General features: G+C 50.3%; 2 protein-coding genes and 1 long non-coding RNA gene across 6 annotated transcripts in view; 1 reads left to right on the top strand and 2 right to left on the bottom strand.

Annotated features, from left to right (window-relative positions):
• The window catches only part of jph2 (junctophilin 2), an 18024-nt gene extending 15573 nt beyond the window's left edge, over nt 1-2451 (bottom strand). The window contains exon 1 of the mRNA XM_086213021.1: nt 1723-2451. Within this exon, the coding sequence (XP_086069147.1) occupies nt 1723-2101 (379 nt within the window). The 5' untranslated portion in view covers nt 2102-2451. The remainder of the gene's footprint in view (nt 1-1722) is intronic.
• LOC147255353 (uncharacterized) overlaps nt 1-4087 on the top strand; it is a 4290-nt gene extending 203 nt beyond the window's left edge. The window contains exons 2-4 of the long non-coding RNA XR_015117797.1: nt 967-1080; nt 3012-3066; nt 3294-4087. This is a non-coding gene — a long non-coding RNA (uncharacterized LOC147255353). The remainder of the gene's footprint in view (nt 1-966; nt 1081-3011; nt 3067-3293) is intronic.
• On the bottom strand, nt 3435-14295 carry hipk1a (homeodomain interacting protein kinase 1a). Of its 4 annotated transcripts, none has more exons than XM_086213017.1 (16): nt 13964-14295; nt 12135-12856; nt 11067-11440; nt 10865-10988; nt 10407-10526; nt 10237-10323; nt 9911-10092; nt 9655-9805; nt 9056-9260; nt 8764-8882; nt 8087-8232; nt 7851-8003; nt 7111-7278; nt 6821-7017; nt 6251-6384; nt 3435-5623 (listed from the first exon to the last, which is right to left on the bottom strand). In XM_086213017.1, exons 2-16 carry the CDS (start codon nt 12852-12854, stop codon nt 5168-5170), a joined length of 3336 nt encoding a protein of 1111 aa, XP_086069143.1. In that variant the 5' UTR covers nt 12855-12856; nt 13964-14295; the 3' UTR covers nt 3435-5167. The 4 variants fall into 4 exon arrangements, with proteins under 4 accessions (XP_086069143.1, XP_086069145.1, XP_086069146.1 ...); XM_086213019.1 differs by having other exon boundaries at nt 6821-7014; XM_086213020.1 differs by having other exon boundaries at nt 8087-8229.

The raw sequence follows: 14295 nt of genomic DNA, 5'->3' as shown, positions 1-14295 counted from the left end.
AAAAAGAGACAAAGAATTTAATGATTTTTACTTGTTTTCAGTTTTTAAAATGTGTCAAATGTTTGTAAAATCCAAGGTTACAAAGAGTACACGTTCAGTTATGACAACAGCTGTTAGCATTCATTCTCTGTGTGCTAACATGTTGTAGCTACTGCTAACAGCAGAGGCTGTAGGGTTGTGACTGTCATTACTGTTTCAGTGCTGTTGTTGTGTGATGCTTCATTATGTGTTGAGGTGAATTTCTCAACTCATTACAATGAGATGTTTATGTTGTACGTAATTACAGCACGTTATGTTGTGATCATGACCGCAGCACAGAGAGACTGAATTACAAGTACAGCTGCTCTCGGCTTCCGTGGGGAGTCGAAGCTACGCCGCGACAGCGTTAGCAGAGAGAGAACCAATGCTAACGGAGTTTAATGTAGTAACTGAAGATTCAAGGTCGTCTCTCACTTTAGAGACACTGGACTTTACTTCCAGTGTTCGACGCAGCATTTTTGTCATGCAACTTATCTTAAATTCTAGTGTTTTGAAGTAAAAGTCTTGAATCCTTTTACTTTCACAACCTGAAAAGACTGCAGCAGGTTGTTTTTTTCTTGTTATAGAGAAGTCTGAAGGTTTATTAATCAATAAAACGCTTTGTGTTTTTCCCCTCCAGTGATTTCAGTTCCTGAACGTGGATCAGAGGACGATGGAACAAGTTGCAATGTTTCATAATTCAGGGATTTTACGTGTTTAAGAGATTTTAGTCCACATGAACCTGCCAGCAGATTCTAGTTTGATGTACTAAAACATACTTTACACTTGTATTTTCCTACGTGAGTGTTTAAAATGAGCTCTACATTCGTACTTACTCTACGCTGATCAAGCACTGCACAAATGTGAGGTTGTAATAATCTGAGTATTTCAGTTCACACTGCTTGCACACTTTTACTGATGGGGCCCACACTCGCTTCTTTGTGGTAGAATTCAACCCTGGCACACGACTCTGGTGCGGCGCAGATGAACTGATTCAGCTGGTCAAGCAGACGAGGGCCGCCAAACATGAAAATACCGCAGCAGATATCGAATAGTGACATCGTAAGTACATTTGTTTATAGAATGATTTAAAATGTCTGCAGGAGTTCCACTTTTAATTGAAAAATCTGAGTATTTCTTGCAGTCGCAGGAATGGGATCAAGGCTCATTTTATGGAAGGACAGCACCAACAATTAACAACTCATCAGTTAAAAGAAAATGAGTCCCTACTTCTGTCAGTCTGTCCTCTCAGGCTTCCTCGAAGCTAAAATGCCAACAGCTGTTGGTTCCAGACTCTTACATAGGAGCACTTGATGCCTTTTTTTAATTTATGAATGAAAACGAGGACTTCTGGGTTTGTCGGGTGCTTGTTGTTCCACATTCCCTGCTCTTCCTTCCTCACGTCTGCATTTGAGTCATTCAAATAACTGGAATGTGGAATGCTGACGACCAACTTGAGTTGTCTGGATTTTCTCAGAAAATTCTAGCAGCCCGTTGACCCAGGTAGCCAGGTTCAGACACCTGAAGCCAGGGGCGGAGCCAGGACATTTTCAATGGGGTGGCCAGGGTGCGACCAGCGTTCATTTTTTGGGAGAAACTTCATCAACACACAACTCTTCATGACCTGAAACTCAGGTCGTGTTGGAGTGGATCAAATACTGGGTGTGTTTCTCTCTGCCCACCACCTTCTCCCTACAGACTCACCTCCATCAGCGTACGTCTCTGTTCCGTATCCATCCTGAAGCCCGTTATTCCACGTTCCTTCATACTTTGCTCCACTGCCAACACTGATCCGGATGCCATATCTCCCTTTAAATCCGTGAGTCCATTCCCCTCTGTAAATCCAGTGTCCTTTGGTTTCGACCCCCAGACCGTGACGCTTCCCCTGTGACCAGTACCCCTCGTAGGTGTTCCCGCTGGGCCAGGTGTAGACGCCCACCACCTCAAAGCCGTAGTTCCAGGAGCCGGAGAACTCGCCCTGGCCTTTGGGTCCAGTGCAGATGCCATGGCCGTGAGCTTTGCCTCCCTCCCAGCCTCCGCAGTAAGCTCCACCGTCATCGAACTCAAAGCGACCTCCACTCATGGCTCCCGCCACTCAGTAACGCACCCCAAAGTAAAGCTGTTTGCTCTGCTGCCTGGCTAAAGATAAACTCGCCGTCAGTCTGGCTTCACCTTCACCTGACATCAAACCTGACGGCCGGAGGTATCCTCGCTGCTCCACTTGTGCAGATGTCTTCTGTCTGCTTGTGGGTTTCTCAGCCTGTCCATGAAGTTTCCGGGGGCACAGATGAAGCCCCTCCAGCTGACTTCCCTCCCAGAATCAACCAAGTTACAAATTCAGAGCCAGTTTGATGTGTGGATTGAATGATCTCTGCGTGTAGACAAGCCAGTGGTCTTTCATGGCTTTCCAGGTGGCCACCGAGCGAAGCCCCCTGTTTCCCCCTGTCCCTGCCACCCAGATATCTCCTGACAGTCGCTGCTGGTGAAAATATTTCAGCAGACCTAACAAGGCGACCAATCCACACACACACTCTGTTCCAAAAATACAACCCAATCCTTACTCCGCTGCCTGCAAGGAGCCATGCCAGAGTCTTCCACTTTGGGACGGAGGCACATAACATTCACGACTCAGCTTTTAACACACTTTCAACACAATTATCATCTTACAGGCTATTAAACCTGCTGGAAGGAAACGTGAGCCCACATAAATCACTGCTAACTCCCATTCATGCTCCTGGGTGGCTCGCTGATGTTTCCTGTCAGACGGAGGCGCGATAATGGTTATTTGTTTCTGAACTAACATGAGTTAGTAGTTTAGGAGTGAATATTGTTTGATGTAGTTCTGATATTCCGATGCGTGACGTGACCCCTCAGAAGCAGCAGAAGCTGCATCAGAAGGAGAACTGCAGCACCGCAGGAATCCATTTGTGAAACATTTAATTGAAAGCCAATTTATTGACTCAGAGTTCTCTTTGTTTCTTTTAATCGCTCAGGTTTCTGGAGATCCCGGTCATGCAGTCGCTTGCTGCGCTCCCTCTGCTGGTGAAGGTCAGTAACTGCAACATCATTGGTCCAGTTCAGATTGAATTGCAGTCAGTTGGTCAGATGACATAAAAAAAATATTAAACAAAAATGAAATAAGATGTCATTTCACACTGAAATGTAAATGCTTAAAAAATAGAAAATGCAATAAAAAGAGATGTTATTGAAGTTTAAATGTGAGATTGCCCAACGCAGTGCCAGATAATAGATGCTTGTCTGCTTTGTTTGTCCAGTCTAGTCGTAATTCCTGAGACTAATCTGGAGGCTGCAGGTCCCCAGCTGACGAGGAAGTGACTGGAGTAGCGCTGAAATTCAATCCTTCATCCAGGAATGTAACAGAACTGAAGACTGAAATCATGACTGAGTCCTGACTCGAGTTTGAGGAGTATTTTATTGCGTATATACGGGTTAAGGTCGACTGTGTGTCCTATGTTAATGTAGCACTTCACAACACAGCAGGATTGTAAAAACAAAACCACCATTTCACCAAACCAGCGGTTTGTTTAGAAGCAGTTACACAACATCGACTCCTAGTTTCATCTTAGTCACATCTGATGTCTCAGGTTTCACCGCCGACGACTGAACAGTTGTAACCAGAACAACAGCGTGGCAGCCACAGAGATGTGACGCGCACGCTTCACGTCACAGACATCACGTCACGGGACAAGAGCTTCCGTCTACACCGTCTGTACAACTGCCGTGTACGAACCTGGAATGCTACTTCATGTCAGACAACTGTAAAAAAAACATCACAATCCCCCGAAGGTCACACGCTACTGTACACGGAAACACACCGCTTCACCCAACATACTAAACATAAATAGATTTATCAGTCCTAAAACCGAATTTACAAGGAAAACACGTGAAGAACACAGTGATACATCATTATATAGTACAATACAGAGCTCCCCTTCCCCAGTTTCTGCAGTACAGACAACACACACACACACACACACACACACACACACACACACCAACATCTAACTGAAATCTATCACATTGTGCAGATGCGTTAAATAAAACAACAACTGGCCTAAAGAAGTAAGGCGACTGTGTGTGTGTGTCTCTCTTGACAACAATAAGAGGAAGCAGCATAATAGTACTACAAGGTCAAGTTCCAGTTTCTCCTAAACAATTAAAATTCAAACATAAAAGTCCCCTCCAGCTTCGTGTCCAGGTCAACTCTTTGAGCACAACTTCATCACCCCAGATCGTCTGAGACATGTTGACAAATGAAAAATAAACCCAGAAATCCGTGTCCTGGCTTCCTGGTTATTCACCAAAAGAAGTATTTCTACACCTTAAATGAAGTGCACCACGTACGCTCTAATATTCAGGTACTTGGAGGAAAGCTTCCATCAATTTTCAAAAATGTTCTTGGTTCATTTATCTCTAAACAAGTTTCCTGGCCTGGAAATTCCGATTTTCAAATCTAAAAAGAGTTTTCCAGGTTTTTTTCCCCAGAACTTTTCCAAGGTCTTTGAAGCTTCTCAGTTATTCTGCATTGCCTTATGGGTTGAGTAGTTCTTTAACCCTCAGGATAATATCATACACAATCAGTCTCAAATATTTCATGGTCACGTTCTGTCTGCTCACATGTTAAAACTCAAGGGGGGGGGGGGGGGCCCTATTGAGTTCTGCAGGGGTGGAGGTCGCCACCCCTGCTGGTAAGAGTGTAGAACATTAGATCACGGTACAAAGTATTTTTGCACAAAAATTGGTTCTTGCACACTTCAGGAGTACGTGGGCCCTGAGTGCAGTCTGACAGGTGGTAGCTAGAGCCTGACCGCAGGCTTTTAAAGACTTCGATGGTAAATGAGCTACACAACAGAAATAAGCATCCGGCATCGCTTCCTGTCTGTGAGACTAAACTGAGGGCGAACAAAACCCTGGTGTGCGTAAGAACGTGTCGTGAACAAGGCTCAGTGGAGCTGGAGAACACTTCCAGACCGCTGCGCTCTGTACCCAGGTGACAGCACAGGATGTATCACATGACCAAGACTAAAACAGACAGAAATTCTCTCATTATTTTCTACAACATAATCAGGTAAACTTGCCGAGAGAATGACTGGACAATAAAGGGACGATAGTAATCCTGTCAGTCCGCTCACAGGTAGGGGGGGTACTGGTTGAGTTTTCGTTGGTAGGGGGCACTGGAGCGCTGGAACGGCTGCGCTCCCAGCTGCTGCTGCTGCTGCTGCTGCTGCTGCTGTGGCTGCGGCTGCGGCTGCTGGTGATGGTGGTTGCTGTACTGTCCCTGCGCCGACCCCCCCAGGGCCAAGCTGCTGTTCTTCTGGAGCAGCGACAGGGAGGAGTACGCCCCCCCATTGGACCTGCTGTGGCGAGAACTGCCCCCCTGCATCTGGTCTACAGCTTGGGACACAGAGGCCAAGGCGGCAGAGGCTGGGTAGGCGTACAGGTTAGGGGTGGAGCTGAAGATTGTGTTCTCATGGAGCCGGAAGGATGAGTGCGAGGAGGCGGGAGGGGGGTATGTGGGCTGGCGTCTCAGGGAGCTACCACTTCCTGTTTGGTCGTGGGATGATGACATCACAGACTGCTGTACCTGAAACAACAGAGAAGTTTGTATGGCTCTGACAGGGTGATGTGGTTTCTATATTAGCTTGTTAGCATCAGTGACAGTTCTGACAGGACACGGGAGGACCCGTCTGCTGGGTCAGAGGTCACGCTCACCCTCATCCATCAAAGGCCCAGAAATATGAACTGTTACTGTTTAGTGCAGATTTACACGTTTCCTGTAGCAACACCAGAGACTGACATCAGCTAACGGCGCTACAGGTGCATAACACTCCCATATCACCTGGTTAGCAGAGACCTAACCAGCGGCGCTCTGCTAACCAGCGGCGCTCTGCTAACCGCGGCGCTCTGCTAACTGTTGTCTGACCAGATGGATCAGGTGTTTTTTTTCTTGCTGCTAATAAAGTAGCTTCTGTTTTTTTTTCCAGCTGCTTCTTTACAACTGGAGTCGGGGGGGTGGGTCTTCAGCTGCATCAGTGCGTTTAGCATCATGTGATGGACGGAGGAGGGGCATAATAATCATTGGATGCAAATTAGATGAGTCATCAACCCTTTGTTCAGCAGGAAGAGAAAAGAATGTACAAAGGTTTCAGCACTGATTCGGTCAAAAGAGTCCAACTGTGACGAAGCACTTGTCCTCTCTGAGAGCTGCTACCTGACTCAGGTTCAGAGGCTGAGATCTGCTGGACGCGGCCCGCTGATGGCGGTCGGCGCTGGAGTCTCCCGGACGGGCGGACTGAAGTGATGATGAACCCTTCTTGGACTTTCCAGAGCTGCTTGTCGGGTGATCTACAAGAGCAAAACCACACAGAACCAAGTGAGAACGACAACAGGGCCAAAGCTGCGGCAATGACAAGATGGTGGCTCCGGCCGCACGTACATAAAAACACAACAACTAACTTTTTGATGTACAATGGGAAAACAAAAAAGTGCAGCCTTCTTGACAATTTTCACTGAAAGGACGACTGAGTGGCGTTCCAGGGTTCTGATTCCGTGTAAGAGGTGAGAAAGGTCCCAGTAGAGAGAGGTGTGGAACGCAGAGTTTTTGATTCAGACCTTTTTTGACTTGACTTAAGTTAATTTTATAAATCATCCCTCTGGTTAGCTGAGCATCACTGTTCTGTTTGATCAACATGAAAGAATAAATGTGGAGGTGGTGATGGTGGTGATGGTGGTGATGGTGGTGATCACCACCATCACCACCATCACCACCATCATGGAGGACCTGGAGCTGCTGGAGCTTTGTGGCTGGTGCCCTCCCCAGGCTGGCTCTTCACTGAGGGCATGATGATGGCCAGAGACTTGGGGGGCTGGGTGGTGGTCTTGGGGCTGAGGGGGCTGCTGGTGGACGAGTCCGAGTCGTGCGAGTCGTGTACCGTCACACAGCTGATCACGTTGGTTCTCTGGCTCCTCCCAGAGCTGCTGCAGAAAACAAGAGAATCCAAGTGGGAAAAATGAACATTCCAGATTCTTCTTCCAGCTGTTCAGACCAGCGAGCGGCGACGTGTCTCTCACCAGGCGACGGACAACTTCCTGTCATCTTCATCCTCCGAGTCGCTGTGGATGGTGATGATGCTGACGGCAGGACTGGGCGTGTCAGAGATGACGATGGGCTGAGACTGATCACCGGTGAAGGATGAAGTGTGGACCACCGTGGAGGCGGAGTGTACCGACGACACCGGCCTGGAGACACACACACATCCTTGTACTTATATCTTTGTGAGGACTTTCTTTGACGTGATACATTCCCTAGCCCTTCACGCTAACCCTAACCATCTCAACTGACTGCCTGACTCCTGACCTTGACCCTGAACCTGATTCTAACCTCGACCCTAAAACCAAGTCTTGACCTTCAAACAGCCCTTTGAAGATGTGAGGACCGGCTAAAATGTCCGCACTCTGTTGGTTAAATACTATTCTAGTCCTCAATGTGTATCAAGTACAAGAACACACACACACACACGCACACTGCAGTAACAACTGTTCTCCCAGTCGTTCGAGCATCACATGATAAACAACCCTCATCAACCCTTAACTGCGTGATTGTTTCCAGCTGATCACGGTCAGCCATCAATGAACCACACGTTTTCATTTGTTCCAGCTGAAGCTGACCAGGCTGCTTCAGCTGAGACGGTGCAGCTTCAGCCTTGACCTCTGCCACATCTAACTGGTGTCTGTAGCTCTCATGTCCTGGTAACCGATAACAAGATGGCTGCTGAGATGACGGGACCTGCCCAGAGCGACTGATGGGTTACCTGGCTCTGTTCTCAGCGTGGCGACCCTTTGACCTCTTGCCCTGTTGGGCTCTTGAGTGTGTTGCCCCTGAGTTGTTGGTTTGAGAGGCAGCGTGGCGGCCCGCTCCTGGGTCCTGCTGGCTCACGCCATTGTACTGGCTGCCATGACGACCCCTAAAAACAAGAGGAACACTTTTACTGGCTCACGAACATCATCAAGTGTCAGCAGGCCTGGCTGACCCGCCATCAGAACTCACCTCCAGGTCTGTTGACTGTCAGAGATGGCGGCGCCCATGGGTGAGTCAGGCACCACGGCCTGTCCAGGGTTATGGATGGTCATACCTGGCATCTGCTGCCAGGTGGAGGGGATGAGGATCTGCTGAGTGCCTGCTGGCCAGCCCTGCTGTACACACACACACACACACACACACACACACACACACACACACACACACACACACACACACACACACAGAGTTAAAAACAATTCATGCACTTTTTTTTGGCCCGTTTCTCCTCAGAAACCTGGGAAACTGAACCAGGAACCTCTGTGTTGCTAGGCAACACAACAGACCGCTGCCTATCAACTGCTACCTACAGTCATACCAGGAGTGCACCGGTACGTGCACACAGGAAATGTTCTCGTCAGGCTGCTGCGTGATTTACTAGCCAGCGACTCGATGTGAGTCGAAGCCGAACTGATCAAAAGCGTCTCTGTTGCCAAGCACGCCGCCATTAATTCCTCCCTTCCAAAGATCATGGAAGACGCCGTCAGCTGCTCAGGCACTGCTTCATCGTCAACGACTTTAGTTACTGTTGCAATCCTCATAAATTATAAATGTCTAATGTTTGTAGTGACGGAGCCGATCAGGATTGGTGAACGGCCGACAGCCCCGAGTCTGGACCGCCCCCCTGTGGCGTGGTCAGTTATTACCTGTGTGAGCATGCCAGGCTGGATTTGGAGAGGCTGGGACGACTGGTTCTGAGGGACTAAGGGTACGGAGTTGTCCATCCTCACAGGGTAACCGGAGGGCTGCTTGGATGTTTGGAGACCTGCGAGGGGACGGAGGAAGATGATGTCACGTCCACTGACCAACGCAGAGCTTTGATCAATTTGTTTCTCTGCTGAAAGTGGAAACATTTCATCTCTAATGTTGTCAATTGCTGTCGCTCCTCCATATTTTAAGAGGGAAATACAACCGGACACTAACATCTTGCTCTCTCACCCTGGATGGTGGGGGGGCACACTATGAGTGTCTGCTGGAAGGGTTCGGTCTGGGGGCAGAGCTGGGTGGGTCGGGTCTGCAGCGGCACGCCCTGCTGGGCCAGACCAGGGATGTTGATGGTGGCCTGTTGGTAGAGGCCCGGCTGGTAGTTCAGCAGCGGGACGTTGCTGCTGAGGGACAGGGACGGCCCCCCTGTGGAAGCCATCTGGAGACATGGAGCTGAAGAGTTGAACTTGCAGAGCTAAAAACACATCCTACATTTAAAGCAACAGGACCATTTGGTCCCCCGCTCCCGTCCGGCCTCAACATTCTGTGTTCGCTGTCTATCAACTCCCGAGGGAAACATCAGCCTCTCCTGCTGCCGCGGCTCAACTGTGCGTCTCAGTGTCTCCCCCTCACTTGCAGCTGTTAATCAGCTGTTTGGAGCAAACGTGGGGGAGCCTCAGGTGATGAGCTGGTGGCCCATAAATATTTCATATGAAGTTGAACTTCAGTTCGCCACCGCGTTCATGAACTTCACCGAGAATCAGCACTGAGTTGGGAGGTTTGGAGAATGGTCCGCCCGGCAGAGGACGAGGACAGTGAGGCGGACGACTCACCTGGTTGTGCTGGTTCAACTGGCTGCTGAAGGTGACCGTCAGGTTGGCGGCTGCACTTGGCGTGTTGTTGCTAGCGAACATGTTTTTTCCGTTCTCAAAGGCGCTGCACCTGCGTTTGCATATGTCCATGTTTTGGAAGCAGGACTTCACACTGCAAAAAGAACAACTGCCTTAACTCATAATTACACAGACAAACCTCACACCTAAAGCTCCACCGGTGGTCTAGTAAAACCCCTGCGGCCGCGCGTCCACCTACTGTGAGCTGTGAGGGAAGTGCAGCAGGTGCGTCATGGTAACGAAGGGGTGGTTCAGCGTCTTCATGGGGGTGATCCGCTTGTCTGCGTCCAGGGTCAGCATCTTCTTCAGCAGGTCAATGAACTCCCGTCTGTCAGCCTTCTCTGCCAGGATGTCAGTGCCCTCCAGGTTTGTCATGTTCACCTGTAAGTCAGTGTTGAGACTCTACTAAACCCAACAGCTCCACCGCTGTCGAGCGTAGGAAAGATTCTGGTCACGGAAGAAGTACAGAAGCCAACACGGCCTGGACCGTGACATGCCTCCAGGAGATGACCAGCTCTTACTCACCTGCATCATATCGTCAAGACAGTTGAAGATGTATTTTCTGGCCTCCTTGGACTTTATCCCCATCTCTGCCTCGTGCTCTGCAGGCGTCTGCAGGCAAAGACCCACAGCAGATCTCAGTGTGTGTTCATGCAGACTAATGGCAGACGGCTGATCTCTGCAGAGACACCTACTTTGAGTCTCCAGAGGGGGTAGCTCGAGTCTGGGCCTCTGTTGAAGAAGCGGCTGGTCTTGGTTCCTGCACTCAGCAGGTACTCGGCTGGAAGACCCTGAGTCTGGGAGATGTACCGGATCTGAGGGAGAAACACACAGAAGGACAAACATCTACCTGGTGATCCGTATCTGAGCTGCAGAACCAAAACAAGCTGGAGGCCGGATTCAGAATTACTTTCAAGAATCATTCATGAGAGACAAAAGCAATGAAGAGACAGCATCCCCAGTCGCACAAGACCCTGAGCACCGGGCCAGCGCTGAGGCTGCCAGGTGCTCACAACGCACCGAACTCTCAAGCTGCTCCTCTGCCTTCAGGAAAATCAGTAAGAAAGCAAATGTGTCTCAACTGTTTCATTAAAAGAATGTCAAAAGCTCTTTCCTACAAAGTGGTGAATGTCATGTGACTGCCGCAGCTCACCTGATCGTATTCGGAGGCTCCAGGATAGAGCGGCCATCCCAAGAACAGCTCGGCAATCACACACCCCAAAGACCACATGTCGATGGCCTCACAGAAGGGGAGGCCCAGAATGATCTCTGGAGCTCTGCCAGAGGACAGAGTGTTACAGACACGATGAGGTTCGCCACAGCTCTGACAGCAGAGTGCAGGTCGTCAGACTCACCTGTAGTAGCGAGACTGCAAATATGTGGAACACACAGCTTTGGACACGTGGCTGGCAGAGCCGAAATCGATGACTTTCACCCTGTACGGCTGCCTCAAAGGGTCCACCAGCATGATGTTCTCAGGCTTCAGGTCGGCGTGGATCAAACCCAGGCTTTTCAGCTTCATCAGGGCCGTGGCCACCTGCTGCAGGATGGGTCGGATACACTTGAGCAGCAGCGGGCTGAACTTGCTGTGCTTCAGGAAGTCATAAAGGTTCTGCTCCAGCATCTCGAACACGAGGCATGTGTGGTTCTTGTGCTGGAAACACTCGTACGAGCGGACAAAGTTGAATTCGTCGGCGTTCTCGGTGCTCAGCCGGCTAAGGATGCTGACCTGGAGAACGAGAAAGAGGAGGATGTTCACTAGTGCTCTCTCACCCCGGCCGGTCGAGGCAGACGGCCGCCCGCGTAGACCCAGGGTCTCTCCACGGTTCTGCCTGTTGGGGGACAGTTTTTGTCACCGCTGTCACGGACGTGCTCGCTCATGGGGAACTGTGACGTCTCCTTAGACCAGATTAATGAAAGCCTGTGGTTCCCCGTCAGGACGACGTTACTTCAATGATTTCTATCTGGTCACCAGAGTCTCTGCTGCCTCTTCTTATCCGTCACTGGTGCTGAGCAGAGGTTCTGCTAACGTGTCACTCTGGTACCTGAGCACAGGAAAATATACTTTCATAGTTTAGTTTATTTGGTTTATTTTGTTCACCAGAGCTGATTTACTGATTCAATCTCCACAATCACACGGAGCGATCCTATTGGCTGCTGGGAGAGGAGCCAGGAGATGACCACTTCCTGTTGGTGGAGGAACCAGGAGATGATCACTTCCTGTTGGACTACAAACTGACCTCAACCCTGACATGCGAACTTTGAAACAATCATTACTGGATTACTTGCGCGACAGCGACAATCTTCCATTTTTGATCAGTATCGTTGAATTCGTTCTGCGAGTTCTACTCATCGGTAAAATTAGGCACTCAAGTCAGGAAGTTGTCTCTGGAGTTGTTAATCTTTCAGAGGAAGATACTCACTTCAATCTGACCTTGCCGTGCGTAAGAGGGATGGTTCTTCAAGATCTTAATTGCCACGATCTCATTTGTGCCGCGCTTCCAGCATTTTGCCACCTGGCCAAAGGTTCCACGCCCGAGGAACTCCAGGACCTCGTAGCTGTTGGACAAGGAGCAGAGAATCTCGTGCTGGACCAGCTGGTAGTCGCCCTCGCTGTGGGAGTTGCTGCTCTTGGTGGTGGACGTGGAGTGGGCTATGGACTGAGCTGTGGTGGTCCCCCCTCCCCCTCCAGTCCGGTTTGAGACGACAGGCGCCGAGAGCTCCTCCAGTATCTGGACGCTGTCGCTGCTGTCCACCTCCTCGCTCTTCCTCTTCAGGCTGTATTGCTTGTGGTAAAGGTCGCAGGGCTGGGAGGACGACTCTGCATCCTTGACACGGCGGCTGGAAGAGGAGGAGGATGAAGAGGAAGAGGGGGGTCCGCGGAGGCTACCTGTGCTGTCTGCTGCCCGCACCACCGTCTGCTCCCGGGAGCAGGATGTGGGCGGGGGGTTGTACACGGGGTTGAAGCTGGACCCAGAGGTGGAGGGTGCAGCGGCCTGGGTGGGGCTCTGCTGGTAGTAACCATTGTCCCCCAGCTGGTTGGACACCTCCCAGGCAGGGTTCTCCACTTTCAGCCTCTTGGAGCGAGAGTAGGCGCTGGAGGACACCGAGGGCGAGGAGAAGACCTGCAGCTGGGACGACATGTCTGTGGAGCAGATGAGAGAAGACAATGTAACGGCGGCGGCAGCGCCATGTCCCCGCCAACACCGAGGTTCCAGAAGTCAAACCCTGCTCATGTTCTCTGTAGCTCAGCTCTGCAGAAGCCTCCAGTTTTGTTAGTGATCTCACTACCCACAAGCCTAACTCCGTTACCATGGAAACTTGAACTGGGCTGTCATTGTCAGCCATTTTGAGTTCCTCTGGGCTGGTTGAGGAGGAACAATGACTTGCCTTCATTTTGATAGGACATGTTTATTACCACCACAATGAGGCCGATTTCCACCAAACGTGGTGGAGAGTTGTAGCAGGGACCCCAGAAGAATCCATGAAAATTTGGGGCAGATCAGTCAAAGCGCCACCTAGTGGACGCTGGAAGAGCCACTGGCACTCAGGCAGTGCAGCATTCGTCGGCTCCCTCATGCAGGATCCTGTCAGGTTTCACCGCAGAGCCAGAGGATGCAGGTTCACCGTGACGGTGGTTTGAGCCCTTGTGTGCCTCACATGCCAAGTCAGCGATGAGTGAGCTAGAAGCAGCACAGCAACACGCTCACAACATGTACGATTGTCAACAATGTTGTGTCCGAGAAAATGAAGATTTCTTTTCAGAACCGGAGCCCCTCTACAAGTGGAGCTGCGTAGAACTCGACTTGCGAATGTTCCTTACATGTCTGTGTAGGTTCTCATTCATCCAGGTCATCGTAGATCGAAGCGAGGTCAAATCTGGTCAACTGGACGTAAGTTTACCTTGAAGACGTTTCACCTCTCATCCGCGAGGCTTCTTCAGTTCCTTTACATTTTAGTTCGGAAAACAAACTGTCGGCTTTGGTCACACAAACTATATCAATTTTCATGATAATTTTATTGTTTTTGGGTTTTTTTTGGACTGGAAGATAAAAAAGAAACAAACTATCAGCAGAGGTGTGGTTGAAGTGACACAACAAATACAATGTGTGTTGTCCCTGCCTGAGCTTTCTCACCTGGGCCACGCCCACACGCCGCTGCCGCCCTTCACGTGCCTGTCACGCCCCTGCGATATCGTCGAACTGCAGTAAACCACAGTAGTTCGTGTACAATTACCGGTCAGTGACCTCACCTGGATCTGATGACTGGACTCGCTGCCGCCGGTGAGAAGTTCAGGGCCTCCGCATCTTCTCGCCGGGCTCTTTGTGGTGCTGCAGCCGATCAGCTCAGCTGCACGCCGCCTGCCTGCCTGCCAGCCAGCCGCCGGAGCTCTGCCTCTACCTGGGCTAAGCTAAGCTAACGGCTAGCTTACTCATCGCGACTCCGATCCGCTGTCACATCGCCGTCGAGTGAGGAAAATCTTCATGTCAGTCCGAATGCAGGAAATCAGCATCCTGGGCACCGTCGCCCAGACCGAGCTCCATCACCGTCCGGACGGCCGCTCACCGCACTTCCTACCCCGCC

The sequence above is a fragment of the Aulostomus chinensis genome, chromosome 9 (genome assembly GCF_037954235.1).
Source record: "Aulostomus chinensis isolate RoL2024-O1b breed Wild chromosome 9, RoL_Achi_v1.0, whole genome shotgun sequence".
In the NCBI taxonomy this organism is placed as follows: Eukaryota; Metazoa; Chordata; class Actinopteri; order Syngnathiformes; family Aulostomidae; genus Aulostomus; species Aulostomus chinensis.
Note: the sequence above shows the minus strand (reverse complement) of the source record. Positions and strands in the feature narration are given on the sequence as shown.